Below are 23,251 nucleotides of genomic sequence, written 5' to 3'. Positions count from 1 at the left end.
GGCTGGGGGGAAATCACATAAATAGGTTGTGACTGAGCCTTAGAAGTAGAGGGTTGGGCTGATTGTACTATAGGTACAGCCGAAACAGCCTGGGTAAAGCGTTGCTGCTTCTTTTGGTAAGGCTGGTAACGCTTAGTTTCTTCTGAGACTTACCTTTGGCAGCTTGGTCTTGGCGTCTCTTCGCTGTGAGACCCCAACGATCTTTAAGGCTCTGGTTGAGCCTTGTTGCTTCAGCTTGGACCTCCTTGACCATCGACTCAGGAAAGAGGTCTGCCCCCCAGATGTTGGAGGAAAGCAACTTATTCGGCTCATGACGAATAATTGCTTCTTGGAGGACATACTTCCGGTGCTAACAGAAAGGATGGCCACCAGAGGCGCAGCGGTCGGTAGCGTGGGGTGGAGTAGTAGTAGTTGCTGCCCATTCTGTGGGTCGGCTCCCCTCTTGTGGGGGTTTTGTCGTAGGAGATTTCTATTGGTAAGAGGTTCGTGGTAGTGGTCTCACTCGCCCTAGTGTTCATACCGACGCCCTCTTGGAGGGTGAGCGAGTCAGTTATACTGACCTTTTCTTTATTTTATTTATTCTCTGGTATTTGTTAGTTCATTTACCTTAGAAATAATGGATTAAAGGGATATTTCGCTGGGCGACACGAACCAATCGCCCAGAAATAGATTTTTCCTTACGTCAAAATCCCTTGATTTTACCAGGTTCTTGACTTCTGTCCATGGGCAGAGTCTCTTTCGTAGTATTGCAGGGATGCGGGAAATTTTGTCTCACAATTTCCTGTTTGCTCTGGTCCGCCAAACCCGGTTTATATCCTTGAGTTTGGCTTTTAGAAGAACATCTGTTACTGAGGCGAATTGGAGCGAACCTAAGATTTTTTCTTGGTTCTGAGGAAGTGCCTCGTAGCGTTTGCTATTTCCCTTCGTTTCACCGGCGGGATCGAAAGTTTGTGTGAATTGAGATCCCATTGTATTCCCAACCACTGAAACCGTGGTGCCGAAGTGAGTCGGGATTTCTTGTGGTTTATCTGGAATCCTAGGTATTCCAGAAATTTTAGTACTTTTCGGGTTGCTCTGAGACATTCTTTGTCGTTTGTGGCCCAGATAAGCCAGTCGTCTAGGTATACTAGCATTATCCCTTGAGCTCTCAGTTCTTGTACTACTGTTTCCGCTAACTTTGTAAATATTCTGGGCACTATGTTGAGCCCGAATGGCATTACTTTAAAGGCGTAAGCCTGTTTGCCTAATCTGAAGCCTAGGAAGGGGCAGAAGTGCCTTGCTACCGGAACATGATAGTAGGCATCTGTAAGATCTATAGAGGTGGTGACAGTTAGCATGTGGAACTTGTCGCATTGAATGTATGAGTTCAGATGAGACAAGCGTCCTTGAAATTTTAAGTACTTGTCTTTGTAACTACCCTCTTTTGAAAAGGGTCTTGGGCATAATTTATTAGATCCGCTGTAGGATGTTGATAAAAATTGGTTGATGGAGGAGGCCCTTTCTTCCAACTCCATCCCAGTCCTTTTGCTATTATGCTGTATGCCAAACTGCTGAATTTCAAGCGGTTCTTGAATAGGCACAGCCTCCCTCCTACCTGAGGAGTCTCACTGGTTCGCTGAGGGTCGGTTACCCCGGCTTCCTCTGAAGCCTCTTCCTCTGCCAGATGCTCTTCCGCCAGCTCTGCGGAAAGCTCCTCTGGCTCGGCTACCTCTTGCGAACCGGTTATACCCATGAAAGACCCCTTGGTTTTCATAGGAGGCATTGAAGGCCGGAGAAGGGGTAAAATTGGTCGAGCTTTGAGGCTGCTGAGAGGGTTGGCTCTGCAGCAGCATGAACTGCTGTTGAGGCTGAGCTTTTGAAGTGGACAGTTGGTTCAGTTGGCCTACTGGAACTGCCTGGACCATTGTCTGAGGTTGGGTAGACTGGAAAGGCTGGAACCTCCTTGCTCTCTTCTTTCCCCTGGGCTGGGCTCCAGAAGATTCAAATCTTCTCTTGGGGATCAGGCCCCATCGAACTCGCAAGCTCTGGTTAACCCTGGCTGCTTCACTCAAGACTCCGTTCACTACCGTCTCAGGGAACAGGTTCGCACCCCAGATCGAAGCCTTGATGAGTCTGTTTGGCTCATGGGGAATAGAAGCATCAGCCAAGACGTGCTTTCTGCAGTTCCTCCTGGCTACAGCGAAGTCATATACGTCACACTGTAAGGTGTGAAGTAATGACTTCGTCAGAATCTTGAATAAAGATTCGTCAGTGTAAACCAGGGTCGTCATTTCCGCCATAGTGGTGGAATTGATAGACCTACACAAGCGACATCTGGCTTCGTACTCTGCTTTCACCAGTGCTTCTGGGAGTCTGGGCAAGCGCTCACTAAAGAGCGTTGTGGCACAATCCTGGCTCAACTTCCCTACTGAAAATGTTGCCGGGGCATCCAACCAACTCTCTGTTCCTCCCGGGAGGAGCACGGATGGTAAATCCGTCTCTCTGATTTGAGGCATGGGTTTGTCCTCTACTGCTGCCTGGAGTGTCAGTTCTACGATCTTAGATGTACACGGAATGGGAGTGTCATCAGCGACCACAAACATGGTGAAGGGACTCTTGTGGCGAGTTAGCTTAGTATTCGTACACTCCCATTCGGTCAAGGTTCGAACCCATGCTGATTGAGCCTGGTCTCTGGGGAAGATGACCAGTGCTCCCTTCCGGTACTTTGGTCTTCTCGCGGACAATGCCTTTCCTCCCGTTCAGGCGTTGGCATATCCTGAAAAGGGGAATTGGAGACCCAATGGGTAGAACTCAAAGTCTTCTACTGGCCGGGTTCCACACCCCTCGATTGTCAGCATGCCCTCTGAGAAGGGGGCATGGGTGTTCTTGAAGGGTGGCAGTTTCGAGGCGTCCGGTACAGCCAGAGGCTGCTGTGGATGTCCGGACTGGAGGACTCCCTGCATCAGTGTCTCTTGGTTCTCCAGTTTTTGTGCCAAAGACTGGATCGATTGGCCTGATGTCTCCAGACTCGAGACCAGCTGGGCTGAAATCTCCTGGAACTTGGATTGAACCAAGTTCCCCATCTCTAGCATCAGCATGCTGGAAAATGAGGCGGGGTCAAAACCCGAGTCCTGAGATCTAGGTTTAGCCAATCTTGTCCTCGATCCCTGCCTAGGTGTGGCAGCCTTTGCCGCGTCCGCCATCAGTTTGGGGGCTGATGACGAACTGGAACGGCTTTCCCTAAGGGACTTTGGTTTGGAAGGCTTAGGGAGGGGCTTAGCAATAGACCTACGGGTGTCTATCTTGGCTTTAACTTTAGGGATAACCGACCCCGACTTGCACCCAGAAGTCGTAGGCCTCTTGGTAAATCCCTGAAAAGATGAGGAGGAATGAGACGGGCTAAAGGAAAGCACTTTAGCCTGTGTACCAACTGCCTCACTTACTCCCTTACCATCATCCTGGATGTCGATTAACATGGGTTCGAGGTCCAGGTTGATTGCTGCAACCCCTCCGACTACCTCATCGCCCAAACCCTCCAGGTCTTCCGCCAGTACGGCCTGAGCCTCTTCTCGGATCCTGGTGATGATCGGGGCCGCCAGATCCGCCGATACGGCTGCTGACATCTTAGCATTAGGGTAGATGAGGGAGCACAACTCTTCGGAGAGCATGTAGGGCTTCTTGCCCTTGGCGTTGCGGCCAAATCCTCCTACCCAGATCTTGAGGGTGGCGAGAGCTGAGTCCTTGACGGCCTGCGGGTTCTGGAAGAGATATTTACTTTTAAATTCTAATCGGTAGTGAGCTCTAGCACCAAGTTGTAGCAGATCTCACACCCATCTGGGTGCCAAACCACTAGATCGTCAACTTGGACCGCAAAGCCTGCATGAGTGCAGCACACCTCATGTCCGCACGGCTGCTGCAAGATTGCAGTACAGGCTGTCTCTTGACAGCGCACCATCTGTAGGTTAAAAAATGATACATGAGTATCACTGTATGGACCCGCCGGAGATGTATCCGGCGGAGCATGCACTAAAATAATTATTGATACGAGAATATCGCTATATGTAGACCCGCCGTAGATGACTCCGGCAGAGCATGCTTTACTACTTCAAAATTGCTGTAACGATTCCTGGCAGCATGCAAAATATAAAAGACAATTATTTCTATCCTCTCCTGTCAGCTTTCTGGCCCCGTTTTGCATTTTCCTCTAAAATTTTAGGCTTGGTACCAACAGAACAGGGAAAAGGTTACCCTAGCCTGAATCTGCCGGCACCGGAAAGGCTTTCTTAGTTTGCACTAGGATCGCCCTTCTTAGCTCATGTCTGTTGTCACCGGAATGGGACACAGAGGTACAACGGTAAAACGGCGGAGAAACTAGGGAGAGGAACACCGTGCTTTTTGGTCCTAGGGTACCCGCCGGGGTAGAAATGCCTGGCGTAGTAAGCCAACCAAACGCATAATAACTTATAACTAAATAAATAAATTAATTAAATTATTGTGCTGGAGCACTGCGTCTACACCCACTGCCGGGCTCCGTTCCACTTCCATATCATCTTCCTCTATCCCCGGGTCCAGTTGAGGGATCAAATCAGGGAAAATAGGTAAAACCTAGGCCTGATTCTAATCATATAAAGGATCGTGTGTGTTATATGCATACTGAACGAGTTCTAGTCGGATCCCGGACCCGCCGGGGCGGGAGGATAGAAGGTGGATGAAGGACTGGGGATAGGAAAGGTGAGACTGAAGTAGTAAGCGGTGTATACCGTCCTGACGAGCTTTGGTACGGCTCCTCTTTGGAACGGGGGAAATTGACAAAGGAAGAGACTAAATGGCAGGGGACCTGTGGTAGTGGTTTCACTCGCCCCAGTTTTTATACCGACATCCTATACAGGGGTGAGCGAACCAGGTTTATCCTGATATAATCCATGTAGCTTTTTCTCTTGTATATTTAGCAATATTTATACCTTAGAAATGAGTGCTATAGGAATATTTCACGGAGCGACACAGGTTAGGCCCAGAAATAGTTATTTTCGAGATAAATCGCACTGGCGTCACAAAACCGAAGGTCAGAGGTGAAAATCATATGTGGTTTGGAGATGTCCCAAGTCACCTTTTTAAGTGGTATGAATGTTTTCCTTTAGAGCCAATCCCTATTACGAGAAATGACTTTAATGAAACACACACACAAATAATGAAGAAGCCTAAATATCTGTATTATTGTCTATATATTGGATGATAAATCTGCTGAACACAATACTTTTTTCTATCCCAGTGCTTTTCCATCTTCATAATTAGATATGCTTTGACCATGCTTCCTACCCAACTTCATAGGCCTTTGGAATTACTGTAAGTATACATATACACAATAAAGACTACTAACAGTAGAAAATATACTGAGAATGACAAAAAATAGAGGCAAATGAAACATAACTTACACAACAATACGCTTTCTGAAAATAGGGCAGTCAAGAGTGAAGGTCTCATATTCACCTCCTTCACCACATACATTTAATCGGTACTTCTCCTTCTGTAAAAAAAAATAAATAAATAAATAAAAAACACACAGTTTAGTAGATAATCTGAAGGTTCAATGCTGGCCTAACATGAATACAAGCGTGTCACTTTCAAAAAGAATTATCTTGAGAATTATTAGTAAGTTAATCTATAGAATACAGCTGGTGCTACATGTGAATAACTTTAAAAACTTTGAAGCATTTCTGGCCATTACTTCACAATCAGCCTCAACCAATATAAAATCTGATTTCTAAATTAAGCAGATAAGCTATAGGTAAACACACATTACAATAATAATTCTGATTTTAAAACTCATCTTTGCAAATGGCCTAGCCTATGCAACAGAGTTCTATTCCCTAAGGAACTCTCAGGAATTATCATTAAGTGAAATATCAAACCGAAATAAACTCTTACAGTAGTACAGGGTTACATTTCCTATATTGTGAGCCATTCATCCCATAGCCCTACACTGATTAAGTTCCAAAATACAGTAACCCTCAATTATTCTCACTTTCCATATCTGTAATATGCCGATGATGACACCTTTTCTGTGTGAACATATATCATGCATGTATTTAACCACACTATATGAAAGTGTGCCAATGGATGTGCATGTGGAGACCCAATTGTGTGAACAGGAGCACAAAAAATATGACAAATTGTAGAATCAATTTGTATTATTCTTAGCTAACAAACCTTTGGTCTTAACAATATGATATTTCCAAGCGCAGCTAGTAAACCTGTTAATATAGTCATTGATTGTAAGCAAGGAATCTGTGAGATCTGGCAATGCCTTCGTATACGAGGTGAGATCTGGTCGAAGACCGCATCTCACCCCGTGATACCCAATCTTTTCCTAACTGCCTTGGAGAGTAAATACTTACACATGCTCTCCTTTCAAGCCAGTTGTGTTTTGCCCATGTTCTTTCTTTTCAGTGTGATTGAGTGCTTGTGCTCATTGTGTTAAGGATTATGGCTTCCTTTCAAACTACTCGTCCTCGCCAGCAAGTGTCCAGGCGTCTGAGAATTTCCTTGCTCAAGGTTTTTAGCGTCTGTGGTAACGGACCCACACAACACTTGCAGTAGGTGCAGAGCTAACTTTTGTACTATAATGAATCCTTGTCCGGAGTGTTTTGCCTGGCCTAAAGCTCAGTGGCAGCTGTTTTACAAGAAGAGGGAACATCAGAGTTTCTACTCTTCCTTCTTGGGAAGGCTTTGCTTCTCCTACGTGTGACGAGTTGTCGGCTCCTTCTCTTTTGTTTGTTACTAATGCTGTTGTTCCTGCGTCTCCTTCCTTTTCTTCCATTGATTTGTCGATGGAAGTACCGGGAATGCCACAGGCTGATGTTTTGTGTAATGTTACCTCTTCTCCTTCAGGATCCAATGCTTGTCCCAAAGGTGGGGAGGCTTCCTCATCACAATCTTGCCTTTCAGATTCGGTCTTCCAAAATGGTGGCGGTTTGGGCATCGCTTGGGCTACAGGGCACTCCCTCCTTGGAAGGCTTGCCGACATATTTCATGGAGTCCCGCTCCCCCCCTCCCAAAGCTCCTGCTCTCCTCCCGCCTTCCCCTGGCCTCTTCTATGCTGGGTCGCATGGGCAGCCATCTTGTGAGTCAACTCTGCTAGTGAGGCCATCGACTAGCTCTGGTCACATGGAGAGCATGACATCACTCCCGGCATCTTCTCAGTCCATGACGTCAGTAGTAGCAGCCGCTCACCCTGAGATCACTGTGATGTCATCGTTGCCTGTAATGACGCCATCTTCCACGCTCGCTGATCCGTCAGAGGCCTTGTTTCAGGCGGTCTTCAAGTGGCTGGACTCTGTTTTGGATGAGAGGTTATCGGCGTTTGCTGTGAAGGAGACTGTGCAGAAGCAGAAGGCCTCACCTCCTCCCCCTGCCGCGAAGAGATCTCATGGAGAAGAAGTCTCTTCTTCTTCGTCTCACACTTCATCAATTCGTTGTCATCGCATCTGACGTTGGAGAGTTAAGGACTTTGCGATTTCTCCTTCTCCGAGCAGAGGGAGTGGTTCGCCTTCTCCTCGCATCCATGTTTCTCCTCTCATCGTGATCGTCCTGCCAAGAGAAACTCTTCTCCTGCCCCTACATTTCGGACTAATGTTTGAGATTCTGGTTAGGTTTCCTGCAGGAAGGAGTCTTCTTCGTCGCCTCTGCTCAACAAAGTCACCTCTGTTCATTGTCGTCTTGTCACGCTCGCGTACCTACACTTGAATGTGTTCGTGACTGTAGGAATGTCTGTGCACGATCAAAGACCTGGCTTATGTGTAAGTACGGATGTGGCTGAAATTGCTCTCACAGCCTCTTCCTCGGCTCCTGTGCGCCGTTGTAAGGATGATAAGGCTCCAATCAAGAAGTCTAAGGTTGCAGAAGTGGAGGTGCTACAGGACAAAGAAGTAATCCGAGGACAAGTTACTCATTCTCCTGGGAGAATGCTTGTCCCTGAGGCTCGTTCTTCTCTGAAGAACTCGCTTTGTTCTCATTCGGTGTCTCATGACAGGGCACGATCGATGTCTCGCGGATGCTCCCATGTATTGTCACAAGATCGTGTACGCTGTCCCTCACGCGAATGTGTACACGTTTTGCCGGACATACATGTACGTGATCACTTCCCAGATGGTGATCCTGGTTCGTTACACAAATCTGGAAGGAGTTTGAGTAGGGATCGGTCCTTGGTGTCTGTTGGTGGACAACCAACAACCTTCTGTAGCTGGTTCTTCAAGTATGAGGGATGTCTCTCCGGCCCTAGAAGTTAGACCCACTAGAGAATCATCAATCAAACCAACTTCTCATTGTTGGTCTCCTATACTGAGCAGGAGGAGGGAGAAAGTCAGAAGTTTATGTCTTCCTTTTTGTAAGTTGTTGAACTCATTCGCGGTTTCAACAACCTGGAATGTAGGACTCAGACTCCATCATCTATTACACCTACATGTTTGGAGGCCTTAATGGGCTCCAGCCATGACCCAAGATCTTCTTTTGAACTTCCTCTGTCAGGCCATGCTCAGTCCATCTTACAACATGTAGGGAAATGGGCAATATACTGTGATTGGTGCCATGACGGGGTTTCTTTCCACTCAAAACCTCTATTCAGCGCATATAAAAATTTTTTGGTCTTTCTCAGAGATGAGAAAGGTCTTTCTATTTCTGCTATCAGAGGCTACAGAGCAGCTTTAGCCTTGGTGTTACGCCTGAGAGGTGTAGATATGTCCTCATCCTGGGAGATCTCTCAGGCAGGTAACTTGTTGAGCACTGATTTTGATGTTTGGATTAATGAGTTTACAATAGTTAACCTTGTTTTTAAATGTATACTGTAAACGTTTATATTCACCACTGAATTGCAAACTCATTTCTCTCTCTCTCTCTCTCTCTCTCTCTCTCGCTCTTATCAATATCTCCTCTCTCTCTCTCTCTCATCTCTCTCTATATTATATATAAATACATATATTTATATTAGATATTATGTATTTATATATATAATTATAATATAATAATATATATTACAAAAGTGGACCCCCCATATATTCGGCGGGTTTCTCTCGGGAACGTTCCCCTGCATTATTCGCGGAAAATTCGCGCATTCGCGGTATTTTTCTATGAGAAATATCCACAAATTCCTGGTTTTTGTTATCAATTTCATCATAAAATGCACTTTTTGTGATAAAATTATTAAAAAAAACCAAGTATGAAAATTTTTAGTGGTTTTTCTTAAGTTTTAACTAACAAAATAGGCTGTTTTTAGTGTTTTTATAGGAGTTCCAAACATTCGCGGATTCTAACTATTCGCGGGGGTGTCTGGTACGCATCCCCCGCGAATACGGGGGGGACCACTGTATATCACTTGTCCTATCCCCAGAAAACCTCTCAGCCAGTTAGCATGCATCAATCAACTCATCACATACTGCTCATACGGCTCTCACCTCACTAGGTAGTGGTTATCACATAAACTACCTCTGCCCAGAATTCTTCACCTTCAACCCAAGCCAATTCACTAGTCCTTACCCTTAGACACAGACTGAGCTATTAATTGAGCACTTAGGGTCAAGTGCTTTTTGCTATGTAATAAGTATTTTTAGGAGCAGAACAGAAATGTGTAGATGCCTGATTTTACTATAGACTCGCATTTCTTGAATCTCAAAGGATTCTAATACACTATTTTCTTAAATTATTCAATTTGGACACTGAAGCATGGTAAAGTTGAAGAAGTTGGGCAGTTAGTTGGAAAGATAAAAGCAGCTACCAGGAAAATTTGATACCATTTACAATGAAATGCAGAATGCACACTGAAAGCAGTATCCCTTTACAGAAGAACTGGCTCTGAGAAGGTGCATCAGTCACCTGCTCAAAATCAGACTCCTTAATCCAGATATCATTCTTTGGATATTTATTTAGATCTATTTGATTTCCTGACAGAGGATCACAGATCATACAAGTACCCTGAACTGCCTGGGGGTTCAGCCCACCTAATCACCCTTCCTAGAAGATTGAGTTTCAAAGAAGGGGGTCTGAGCCCTTGAGATAATAGATAAGCGAGTATCTAAAAACTAAGCCTGCTGGGTTTAAACATAATGAGACATGTCCAGATTCTTTGCATTTGAGGAAGGTAAAGAATTCTGTCTGTCCAAGCAACAAACCATGTAGGCCATAGGGGTCTGTCACACTCCTCCCTCCCCTTCCCAGAGAGAGGAGTAAGTGCTACTGAGAAAGAGATTTGCCTATTGTACAGGAACAAAAAATAACTACATCCAGTATGACTGCCACACTCACCTGTTTCAGACCAGTTTCAGCATATGACATGTCCATTCTTCAACCTGCCCATAGGAAGAAGAAAGGAAAAAAAAAGAAAGAAGACCAGCGACCTCATCATTCTCTCTTTCACACAATCATCTCAGGTAAGATAAAAACTGTCCCGACAGAGGCACTGGATGAGCTATGCAACTTGCTGGGCAGCTACCACTGGACCCATGGAAAAAGCGTCCAAGGACCTGTTGGCAATGTCCTTCAGGAACCAGCATTCAAAATCCTATGAAGAGACAAGTTCTTAAATTCCATTCCTCTGATGTCATGCACTCTAGCCTGCACAGACTCAGTAACAGAACTAGCAGGTGAGGAATATGCCTGATTAACCACTTCATGCAGCCAGAATGAAATGGTGTTGTTGGACACTTCCCTTCTGGACCAGCCTGTGCTAACAAAAAGTCTATGACATCTAGCCCTTAGGTGATGAGTCCTTTTTAGATAGCAGCGCAGAGCTCTGACAGGACAAAGCAATAACTCCTGTCATCATGCACTGTGAGATTTTGAGTCTAGCCTGCAAATTCTGGGATAAATTCAAAGGAGACAGACCCCAAAACCCTGGTGTGTTTAAAGTAATAACTCAGGTCATGAAGCTCTCAAACTCTCTTTGAGGAAGCCAAAGCCAACAGGAAAACCGTTACCTTTTTCATCTCTGAGAAAGATCAGAAAATTGCTGTCTGCTGAACAGAAGTTCCAAGTGGAAACCCCATCTATGACACCAATCACAGTAGACAGCCCACTTGCCCTGGTAAACTGCTGACAAAGCTCTCCTAAGATAACTAGCCATCTGGCCTGCTCCTTTGTGAGAAAAGCCTCTTGCTTGCGGGAGACACTTGATAGTCCCCAGCCGTGAAGCGATAGAGACCCTACCAACTGGTGAAACCTTTCCACATGAGGTTGGCAAAAGAGGTTGCACCTTGGGGGGATTTCTCTCGGAACCTCTGACAGCAGAGACAGAAGGTCTGGGTACTACTCTGCCTGAAACCACAGAGGTGCCACCAAGGTCATCCTGAGATCCAGGGAAGTCATTACTCTGTTCAGGACCTGACAGATCAAGCACAACGGAGGGAAGGCGTACACCTCAAGATTGTCCCAAGGATGCTGTAGAGCATCCTCCACCAAAGCAAGAGGGTCCGGGACCACAGAGAAGCAGACCACCAGCTCCCTGTTGAAGCCAGTGGCAAAGAGGTTTAACATGGGTCTTCCCCAAAGGTGAAACAGCCTGCCCGCTATGTCCTGATGCAGAGACCACTCTGTACCTAGGACTTGACTCCAACAACTTAGCTTGTCGGCCAGCACATTCCTCCTGCCTGGAATGTACCTGGCCATGAGCTCCACCAAGTTGTCGATCACCCACTGATGCATCTCGACTGTCAATGACTGGAGTTGGTGAGACAACCAGGCCTCCTTGTTTGTTCACAAAGACTACCACCGTGGTGTTGTCCGACATCAGAACGACAAAGTGACCCTCCACCCTCTCTTGGAACTCCCCCAGACCTAGGAAATCTCCTTTTTAACTCCAACATGTTAATGTGAAGCAGCTTGTCCTCTGTACTCCAAACACCCAAAGCCAGGATATCCTGGAGATGAGCACCCCAACCACTGATGAAAGCATCCGAGAACAGGAGTAAATATAGAGGGGGTGAATTTAAAGAGACTCCTACCATAAGACTCTGGTCATCCAACCACCATTGTAGGTCTCTTCTCACCTCTCCTGACAGAAATACCTGCTGCTGAGGGGAATCTCCTGCCGGGAACCAGAACTCCTTCAACCTCTTCCGCAGAGCGAACATGGAGTCGACCATGAGGGACCAACTTTTCGAGAGATGACAATCCCGAGAAGAACCTGCCACTGGAGATCTGGGTGTTTGGACTGTGCCAGGAAGGAACTTACCACACCTGAACTTCTGTAACATCTGGTCCAATGGAAAAACCTTCAACGCTACCGTATCTATAGTCATACCCAGGTAAAGAGTCCTCTGGCTGGGAAGCAGATTGGACTTCTCCAGGTTTACCACATTGCCTAGGCTCTGACAAAACTGGAGAAGATGATCCTTGTCCTGAGCCAGCTTTCCTCTGAAACTTGTCAAGATCAGCCAGTCGTCAAGGTATCTCAACAGGCAAACACCTTGAGCATGGGCCCATGTTGAAACTATGGGGGCTGTAGTCAAACCGAAGCAAAGGACCTTGAACTGGAACACTTGCTCTCCGAGGCTGATGCGAAGGAATCTCCTGGACGAAGAGTGAATTGGAATCTGGAAGTAAGCGTCATTCAAGTCTATCGACAGCATAAAGTCGTTCTCCCTTACAGCTGCCAAACACGTCCAGGGAGTCTTTAACTCATACTCCTGATATAGTTGTTCAGTGTGAGAAGATCTATCACTGACCTCCAATTGCCCATAGCCTTTGGAACCAGGAAAATCCGACTGTAAAACCCAAGTGAAGGATGATGTACTTGCCCCACTGCACCCTTGTCCAACAACTTCAACACTTCCTCCCAAAGAGCTAAGTACAGTAGTACCTCACTTGTTGAACGTTTCTTATGTCGAACTTTCTGTTTTTCAAACAAAATTTTCAATAAAATTTTGTATCGTTTGTCGAACAAATGCTCGTACTTTGAACTGACTGATTATCTAGTTTATACTTGTATTAGACAGCCAACTGAGACTTACAAGTTAAACTGTATTAATTTTTTTTTCATTTACAACATATAGTTTAATGATAACAATATTCAACAAAATATATAAAGTATAAAGCATTTAACCCTTTAACACCAAAGGGGTATAATAAAAATCGTCTCCCGTATGCCGAGGGGGTCTCGAAGTGAGCGCCGAAGCTGAAAAAATATTTTTTTCAAAAAATCATAGCGCGCTTAGTTTTCAAGATTAAGAGTTCATTTTTGGCTCTTTCTTTTGCCATTGCCTGAAGTTTAGTATGCAACCATCAGAAATGAAAAAATATCATTATCGTATATAAATAATGCGATATATGATAGCGCAAAAACAAAATTTCATATATAATTGTATTCAAATCGCGCTGTGAGCAAAGCGGTTAAAGCTAAAGTTAATTTTTTTTCGTTGTATTGTACACTAAATTGCAATCATTTTGGTATATAACACATTGTAAAACGATCAAAGCAACACAGAGAAAATATTATCACAAAATGATGCATGAATTCGTAACGAGTGGACATAAAAAAATGTTTTTTTCAAAAATTCACCATAAATATAAATATTGTTCTAGAGACTTCCAATTTGCTTCAAAATGAAGATAAATGATTGAATATTACTGTGTTGTAAGAGTTTTAGTTTACAATTGCAGTTTTTTACCATTTCGGACGGGTTAAACTTGACCAAATGTCAAATTTTTTTATATATTTTTTTATATGCAAATATTTCAAAAATGAGAAAAGCTACAACCTTCAATTATTTTTTGTTGTATTCTAAATGAAATTGCACACATTTTCATATATAAAACTCTATGAAACGCCTAATATGAAATGGAGCAAATATTACGAGAATGCGACGTACGCATTTCGGAGATTTGCGGCGGAGAATCCGCGCGCGGAGGGAAGGAAAGTTTTTTTTTTAATTCACCATAAATCTAAATATTGTGCTAGAGATTTCAAATTTGTTTAAAATGAAGATAAATGACTGAATATTACTAGACTGTAAGAGTTATAGCTTACAATTGCATTTTTCGACCATTTCGGTAGAGTCAAAGTTGACCGAACGTGTTTTTTTCTATTTATCGTGATTTATATGCAAATATTTCAAAAATGAGAAAAGCTACAACCTTCAATTATTTTTTGTTGTATTCTACATGAAATTGTGCACATTTTCATATATAAAACTTTATGTAAACTTTATGTAACGGCTAATTTAAAATGGTGCAAACATTACGACAATCGCACAAAAAAATTTATGATTTTTTCGGAAGAGTTACTGCACAGACGTAAGGAAATTTTTTTTTTCATAAATTCACCATAAATCAAAATATTGTGCTAGAGACTTCCAATTTGTTGCAAAATGAAGGTAAATGATTGAATAATACTAGAATAAAAGAGTTTTAGCTTACAATGCCATTTCTGGGCTCAGCTCGTGTCGCTGCGCGAAATATCCTTTAATCTATTATTTCTAGGGTAAATGTAAAAGCTACAACCATGGGTTGTTTTTAATACGTCCAAATGTCGTTGAAGGGTTAATATAAAATTTAGCTTTCAATATACAGTGGTACCTTGAGATACGAAAGGCTCAACTTACGAAAAACTCAAGATACGAAAAATTTAAAGACTCTACATACGAAAAGTTTTCAAGATACGAAAGGTTTCTGAAAGTCCGAGATTCGCCCGGATAACAATTTTGAAAATCGTGCCGCGCCATCCATCTTAGTACTAGGAGACTAGCCACCATCCTCCTGCTCTCCCATTGGTTCCTGATGCTAGTCGAGGCCATGAAATCCTTCTCTCCTATTGGCCAGCGTCCCTCCTATCATGTATCTACTAGTACACGTGGTGGCGTGGCTCGGCCACTCGGTACCAGCATTGTTATAGTACGCACGCGGTATTCGTTTTTGGGATCGTCAATGTGTACGTATTTAAAAAAAAAAGTGACCAAGATCTCTAAAATGGGATAAGTGATCAAGGTCTCTCTCATGGGATAACTGGAAACTTTGCAAGGTTGGTAGAATCTCCACTCTCTGCTGAACAGAGGGTGTAGACCAATCATTTACAACATGCATACCAGTAGTACGTATAATCAAGGCACTTCAGTTTATGTTGAAGGTCAGCAGTCGAACATTTAGTACCCAAATCAGTTGCAGAGAGAGCATTTGGTTGAACAGGGTTTTGATGGACACCAGGGCCAACAGTCATGAGGTGCAAAAAAAGAACCAAGTGATAAAAGACAGAAAGTTGAAATTCTGTTAAAAAAAAAAGTAAAAAAAGTTAAAGATCAAAAAAAGAAAAAAAAAAAACGGCAGAAATTAAAGCCGCTTTTCATAAAGTGCAATCATTTGTAGAAGACACCCCCCGAAAAGGCTCACACAGGAACATTGTGAAAAGTAGGCAGATGCAATCTTCCTTGGATAGTTACGTAATATGTAGTACCTACGTATATTTTTTAAAGTGTACGTACGTACATATGTACAAAAAAAAAAAAAACGGCAGAAATTAAAGCCGCTTTTCATAAAGTGCAATCATTTGTAGAAGACACCCCCCGAAAAGGCTCACACAGGAACATTGTGAAAAGTAGGCAGAAGCAATCTTCCTTGGATAGTTACGTATGTACGTAGCCTCACTCGAAAGGTAAGCTTCCACATTTTACGTACGTACAGTATATTTCTTGTTACCATGTACACTAATATAGACTTTATTTACAGGATATATTTTGCATTTTTTTTATTAATTTAGGTATTGAATGGTCCAAATTGTTGTAGTATTTCATTGTTTATAGGTCAATTTAACTTTATTATGAAATTTACTGGGGTGTTTTTGGAGGGCTTGGAACGGATTAGCCATTTTACATGTAAAATGTGGTCCAAGATACGAAAACCTCATGATACGAAGGGCGCCTCGGAACGGATTAATTTCGTATCTCGAGGTACTACTGTAGTAACATTTAGCATAAAAGATGTATAAAATTGTACATAACCGCGGTAACGTCACGCCCAGCTGACTTTAGACTGAACGAGGGAGTGCTGATATGTTGAGGAGAGGAGAAGAGAGTTAAAATATTACTGTATGTATGTAAAACCTATAACAATTCACATAAAAAGGGAATTTACCAATGAATTTAACATAATGATAAAATATGAAAACAATCAAATGCAATATAGGAAAAAAAAAACAAAAAGAAAAATGAAAAAAAAAGTCTTTAATCCGAGCCAAGGTTGTTCGGCTTGCCGCCATAAGTGAGAACGTCTAGTCGAACAATATTAACAAAATAGTAATGAAAGAACAAAGCTTTTCACAATAAAATTTAGCACAAATGATTAACAAATCATTTGTCATTGCCGTGATACACAACTAACTTGAGGTACAGGGAGGGAGCGTGTATATTTTTTAGGAATAATGAATGAATGATTTTCAGTTAGTGCGCGTTGTGGTATTGTTGAGGAGTGGAGACAGTAAAATCTTTACTATAATATGTATGTAAAAGCAGCACCAATTCACACAAAAAATAAAATGTTATTTCACAATAAATTCAACATAATGATAAAACATGAAAACAAAGGCAATACAATAAAAAAAAGCTTGCTCAAGCCAGTGTTCGATGTGCTGAGAGAGAGAGAGAGAGAGAGAGAGAGAGAGAGAGAGAGAGAGAGAGAGAGAGAGAGAGAGAACAGCTCTGCTTCCCAATGACTTACCAGCTGATCTGGGATGATTATTCGCCCATTTCTTTCACTTACACTCGATCTGCCCAAATCACTTTTATTTTTGTTACAGTAAAATACCAATCTAGTGACAATTGCTTTCTGGGCTCAGCTCGTGTCGCTTGCGCGAAATATCCTTTAAATCTATTATTTCTAGGGTAAATGTACTAACACATACCAGAGAATAAATAAAATAAAGAAAAAGGTCAGTATGACTGACTCGCTCACCCTCTAGGAGGGTGTCGGTATGAACACTAGGCGAGTGAGACCACTACCACGAGCCAAATGCCAATAGAAATCTCCCACTACAAAACCCTCCAAGAGGGGAGCCGTCCCACAGAGGGAGCAGCTCGTACTACTACTACACCATCCCATGCTTGCGACTGCTGCGCCTCTAGTGGTCATCCTTTTCGTTAGCTCGCACGATCACAAGTGCTATCTCTCTGTGTATTTTGTGCCCTTTCTTCGGATTTTTCGATAATGGAGCGTGCAGCTATTGCAGCAGCTAAGTTAAGTACTCAGTATTTACGGTTAGCGAGTTTTTCCGTCCCCGAGACGGTATTTGCCATTTTTAGGTATAGATACGTTCTCGGGGGCTGGAAGCATGGCAGCATGGTCCTGCCGCATGTTGGGTTCGTTCTTGGTCTCCCATACCTAGAACATCCCTTATTATTTTACGCTCTATTTTGTTTTGATTATCCGCATTATTACGTCTACTCAAGTTGTTATACATGTATGTATTTCACCTTATGTAGGCTTTTTCTATCCAGACCCTAGTCCAGGTTCTTAGTATCGGCCCCATGACTAGCTTTGAGTGGTAGGGACTTGCTTTCGGGCAGTCGCACACTCCTGGATTTTTTCTCCTGCTATTTTACCTTCTTTCTTTCATTTTTATTATATATTATATTTTTATGTTTTGTTATTGTTAGGTTAGTTGGCGTCTGGCTTAGCCTAGGTCCTGGCTCGTAGAGCCTAGTCTACCGTTGATCAGTTCGGTCGCTTCCTCATAGCTTCTCTCTGATCAGTTGGTTTTCGCCCTATGGGCCTATATGCTACCGCTTTTCAGTTCTGGTTGCTTCCCGATAGCTTCTCTCTGATCAGTTGGTTGGCCTAGGCTTGGTTACCGTATCTTAGTTTACCGCCTCGTGGTCACTACGTGATCACGAGTCAGCCAGGCGCCTGCCGAGTCCCCTTCCGCCCCCTCTCCCGCTCTCCATAGAGTCGGGCGGGGGTGGGTCGGTCTGTCCTTGCTCGCCCAGCATGCCCGAGCCTGCCTCCCCCTTCCCCTCCACCGGAGGGGCCTGGGAGTCCGACAGTCCCTGACTGGTTCCGACCTCTCCGCTTCTCGGCTCGGCCGGGTGGTACGTTGTGGGGGGCTCTGGCCTTCCCCCCCTCCGTTACTTCCTTGTCGCTCCGGGTTAGCGCGAGTCTGTATGTCATCTCGCCCTTCCCTCCTTACTAGAGCTCCTCCCTAGCGGAGTCCTGATATCCAGCGGAAAGGGTATAGTCCACCATAGTTGGACCGGAGCATACAATAGGTCTTTACTAACCGTACCGTATTGCTGAGTTACTACACTCCGCTTCACTGGACCTAGTCCGGTTACTTGCATGTAGGTTAAGTTATCTTTAAGTTTATCTTAAGTTTCTTAAACCATCCCCACCCCTCCCTTAGTATTTACCGGATCTCTCCGGGATTATAGCCTATTCAGGCAATGCAGGGAGGGGTTATGCCCAAATTTTTTTTTCCGAGCTCCGCCACGTAACGGAGTTCTTTTGTCCTTAGTCTGTAAGTGTTACCCCTTTAAGATACTCATGTGTCTTCCCACTTACAGGCCACCAACTGTGAGCATCCGGGATGTTCCGCTACACTTCAGGACCCCTGTGGACACGAAGTTTTGCCGGTCCCATGCTCCATGCGCGACTCGCACGGGGACATCCAGGTCTGGTACCATGAGACTTGTACCATATGTTACGATCTGGTGAGCAGCTTTTGGAAGGCGTAAGTATTCCATCTCCGCATGCCGCTCCGCTTCTTTAGTTCTTAAGTTTTCATCATTACTTTAACTTAAGGCATCTAGTTTAAGTTATATCCTAAGTTTTAGTTTTAAGTGGTTCTTAAATCTAAAATATATCCTCTCTTACAGGCTCCGGCAGTAAGAGATACGGCATTGGCTACCCTGCGGGCCTGGGTCGGAGGTTTTGGCAAGAACGCCGCCAAGGGTCAGCCCTACATACTGGAGAAGCGTTTAGCTTTGTAATCTTCCCCGGAGGCAAGGCGACTGGGTACGTCGACCCGGTAGAGGCGGACCCCTCTATTGCCTTTATCCAACAACAGCTGGCGGCCTCCTTGACTGAACAAGACCAGGATATCTCCACGGATGTCGCAACCCTGGATATAAATGTTGAACCTATGGTAGGTATAGACGACCTGTTGGTCGAGGTAAGTAATGCAGGTACCCAAGGGTCCCCCTTGGGAGTGACTGTTTCTTCTACCCCTGCAACTTCACCATCCTTCCCAGGCTTTACCGGTGATGAGTTATATACTCCTCCAGAGGCTTCGGTTAGGCCTAAGATCAAGTCTAAGCATATGACCTTGACTAAGACGTCATCGTCCTCGAAGAGACGTCTCGTCTTCTTCTTCGCGTAAGTCTCCGGCTCGTAATCCGGCCCAGACAGGTCTAAAGGGTCTAGCTCCGGCTCAAAGTCCTCAAAGAGTAAGCCTAAGGAGAAATCCCGCACCCCGGCAGTATCACCAGTTCCACTACCTTTGGTGCCTATTCGAGTCTCCCCTCCACCTCCGCAGCAGCTCCGGCTCTGGGCACCAATGCTGGCCTGTTGCAACAGGGGTGGGCGACTTGGTAGGCTCCCTTAAGACGAGTATGGAACATATGATATCTCGCCTGTCGGATAGGATAACTTCTCAGGATACTATTATAGCCGGCCTAAGAGAAGCCCCTCTTGCCTCTCCCTCAACCTCTAACACTAGTGGATCTCAGCTTCCCCCGTATGACTCGCTGCCCGCTTTCTCCATGAACAATCCTTGGAGAGTAGCGTCATATGCTCCCTTCCAAGATGGTCTCATCTCCGTACCGGAGTTTGGAACTCGAAGAATAGAGGACTTCGAGTTCTACCCGGAAGGCCTACAGCCTCCCTTCATAGGCTACGCTAGGCTCACGCCTTCGGCTATGGAGGTTAGATGACAAGGTACAAAGGAGACAGTCCTCTATTCTCGGGACCAGGCCCAACGAGAATGGCTTAGATGTCTAGACGACATGGACTGTTCGAATACCAAGATCCAACCATTCAAAAGTCCCTTTACCATTTTCACGATGGACGAAGGTACCCCGCCCTCCTTTCCTTACCAAGATAGCGAGGTCGCACCATCTCAGCAGCTCAGAAAGGGGAACCATGCCTCAGCTGAAAGAAAGCAGACCCCACTTCTCCGTTGCTCCCGTCAATTGGAGAATTATGGGAGGACTTGCCTAACACTTTCACAGCTGGCAAACTCAAACCTGACTGTGCTATGGAGCAGTTTGGTGAAAAGCTGCCCAGGCTCCCTGATAGTCTTATTCAAGCGGAGTTTGACTCGAAAACACGACTAGCCAGGTCAATCAACCTGATGGCTATGTCTGAGGTAGCAACCATAGCTTATGGTTCAGAACCAATTTTTAAGCTTATGACCAAAGCCCTGACTCAAACGGTGCAGTCAGACATGGTTCGAGTTTGCCACTGCTAGAACAAATTGCAGAAAGCATGTATTGCTAGAGGCAACCATTCGGCATGAACCGAATAGGTTACGTTCTTCTCAACATCTGGGGCGCAGATCTCTTCCAGAGGCTATGGTAAAGGAAGTACAAGCAGAGGCTACGAGGTTGAACCAAAGCCTTAAGGACCGTTGGGGTCTTACGGCTAGGAGAAGGCAAGACTTGACACCAAAAGGTAAGGGACAAAGGAAGCCTAGACGTTTCCAACCTTACCAAAAGAAGCAGCCGCGCTTCCCTCAACAAGTTCTACGTGCCGTTAGTGCAGACAGCTCAGCCCTCCACGTCTAAAGGGCAATCACAGCCTATTTATGTGATATCCCCTCAGCCTCAACCCTCCACCTCATACGCCATCTCTCCAGCTTACAATCCAGCCTTCGAGAGTCAAGCTTCTCAGAAGTATGACCGCTCGAACAAGGGAGGGCAGAGGTAAGCGGTCCTTTCGTGGAGAGGATCGGGAGGCCCCTTCAATAGGGGAAAGCACTTCAGAGGAGGTCGAGGGGGTTACCAGAACCAATGAGGAACTTCAGGTAGGAGGGTGAGGCTGTTTCACTTTCGCCACCGGTGGAACTTCAGCCAGTGGGCTCAGAGCATAGTGTCAAAAGGGCTGGGTTGGAGCTGGTTGACGAACCCACCTCCAGCAGACCTTCCGTCAACTTCCTCCAAGGAATTGACAGAGTACGCAGAGGACCTCCTTCAGAAAGGAGCTATAGTCAAAGTCAAGAGATTAAAATTTCAAGGTCGCTTGTTCAGCGTCCCAAAGAAAGGCTCAAACAAAAGAAGGGTAATCTTAGACTTGTCCCGCTTAAACTTAGCCATCCGCTGCGACAAGTTCAAGATGCTCACGATCTCACAGGTGCGGACCTTACTTCCCCGTGGGGCTGTCACCACCTCTATCGATCTTACAGACGCCTACTATCATATCCCTGTTGCAAGACACTTCCGTCCGTTTCTGGGATTCAAGATAGGAGACCAGACGTTCTCCTTCAAGGTAGTCCCGTTAGGGCTCAACGTGGCACCCAGGGTGTTCACGAAGCTAGCGAAGTAGTAGTGCAACAGCTCAGAGCTCAAGGGATTATGGTAGTAGCGTATCTCGACGATTGGTTGATCTGGGCCCATCAGTCGAAGAATGCAACAAGGCCACACTGAAAGTGATCCAATTCCTAGAATATCTAGGATTCAAGATAAACAGATCCAAGTCCAGACTCACCCCAGAGTCAAAACTTTCAGTGGCTAGGCATTCAATGGAATCTATCCTCACACACTCTGTCGATTCCATCCACCAAAAGGAAAGAAATAGCGAAGTCAGTCAAGCAATTTCTAAGTCACAAACTAGCATCGAGGAGAGCTCAGGAAAGAATCCTCGGCTCTCAGTTTGCTTCAGTAACGAACATCTTAATGAAAGCCAAACTGAAAGATTCTGGAACCAGGATCTGGCGCTCTCGTAGCAAATGTCAGGTCCAGGGACAAGCTATCCTCAGTACCTCTGATTCTAAAGAACCGGGCTTCGGCCGTGGGCAAAAGTCAAGAATCTGTCAGTGTCAGTCCCTCTTCAGTTCCCTCCACCAGGGATTACCATCCACACAGACGCGTCCTTAAGCGGCTGGGGAGGGTACTCCCAGGTCAAAAAGGTGCAAGGAATTTGGTCACCCCCAGTTCCGTCAGTTCCATATAAACGTACTGGAGGCAATGGCAGTCTTCTTGACTCTGAAAAGATTACGCCACCAAGGTACTCCCACATAAAGCTAGTCTTGGACAGCGCAGTGGTAGTACATTGCATAAACAGAGGAGGCTCCAAGTCACGTCATCTAAATCACGTCATGATAGACCATCTTCTCCCTGGCAGACAAATTCAGTTGGCATCTTTCCTCCACCCACATAGCTGGAGTAAGAAACGTCATAGCAGGACGCCCTATCCCGATCAGTACCCCAGAGTCGGAATGGTCTCTAGACGAGAGTTCGTTCCAATGGATCCTTCAAAGGGAGTCCCAGGGCTACAGGTTAATCTCTTCGCATCACAAGCGAACCACAAACTACGTGTTATGTAGCCCCCAACCTGGACCCTCTGGCTTACGGCCACGGACGCCCTGGCTCTGGACTGACAACTGGGAGAAGATTACGTCTTCCCTCCAGTGAATCTCCTTATGAAGGTCTTAGACAAACTCAGGACATTCAGGGGTCAAGTGGCTCTAGTAGCCCCAGACTGGCCGAAGAGCAATTGGTACTCCCCCTGATCCTGGAACTGGGTCTTCGTCCCCTTCGGATCCCCAGTCCCAAGCTCTCCCAGTCAGTACAAACGAAGACTGTGTTCGCTTCCTCAAGGATTCTCAAAACCCTAACTTTATGGATTTCATGAAGTTTGCGGCAAAAAGAGATGCGATATTGACCCTCAGAATATTCTTTTCCTGGAATCCGATAAAAGGGATTCAACTTTGAGGCAGTATGATGCTGCCGTCAAAAAGTTAGCAATCTTCCTGAGAGAGTCAGATATCAGAATCATGACAGTTAATTCTGCTATATCCTTTTTCAGATCTTTATTTGAAAAGGGTTTAGCAGCTAGCACGGTTTACGACAAACAAGTCAGCATTGAAAAAGATATTTCAATTTGGATTTAACATAGACTTGACAGATACCTATTTCTCGTCTATTCCTAAAGCATGTGCTAGACTTAAGCCCTCTGTCAGGCCTACGTCAGTTTCATGGTTCTTAAACGATGTTCTAAAACTGGCTTCCGAAACCGATAATGACACATGCTCGTTTATGATGCTCCTAAGAAAAACTCTGTTTTTATTAAGCCTAGCTTCAGGAGCAAGAAT

At 44.9% G+C, this 23,251-nt stretch overlaps 1 protein-coding gene across 1 annotated transcript in view; it reads right to left on the bottom strand.

Annotated features, from left to right (window-relative positions):
• LOC135221248 (diphthine--ammonia ligase-like) overlaps window positions 1–23,251 on the bottom strand; it is a 133,847-nt gene that overhangs the window by 21,108 nt on the left and 89,488 nt on the right. The window contains exon 6 of the mRNA XM_064259064.1: window positions 5,412–5,503. Within this exon, the coding sequence (XP_064115134.1) occupies window positions 5,412–5,503 (92 nt within the window). The remainder of the gene's footprint in view (window positions 1–5,411; window positions 5,504–23,251) is intronic.

This window comes from Macrobrachium nipponense, chromosome 2 (genome assembly GCF_015104395.2).
Source record: "Macrobrachium nipponense isolate FS-2020 chromosome 2, ASM1510439v2, whole genome shotgun sequence".
Lineage (NCBI taxonomy): Eukaryota > Metazoa > Arthropoda > Malacostraca > Decapoda > Palaemonidae > Macrobrachium > Macrobrachium nipponense.
This window is presented reverse-complemented; position numbering and strand designations above follow the sequence as displayed.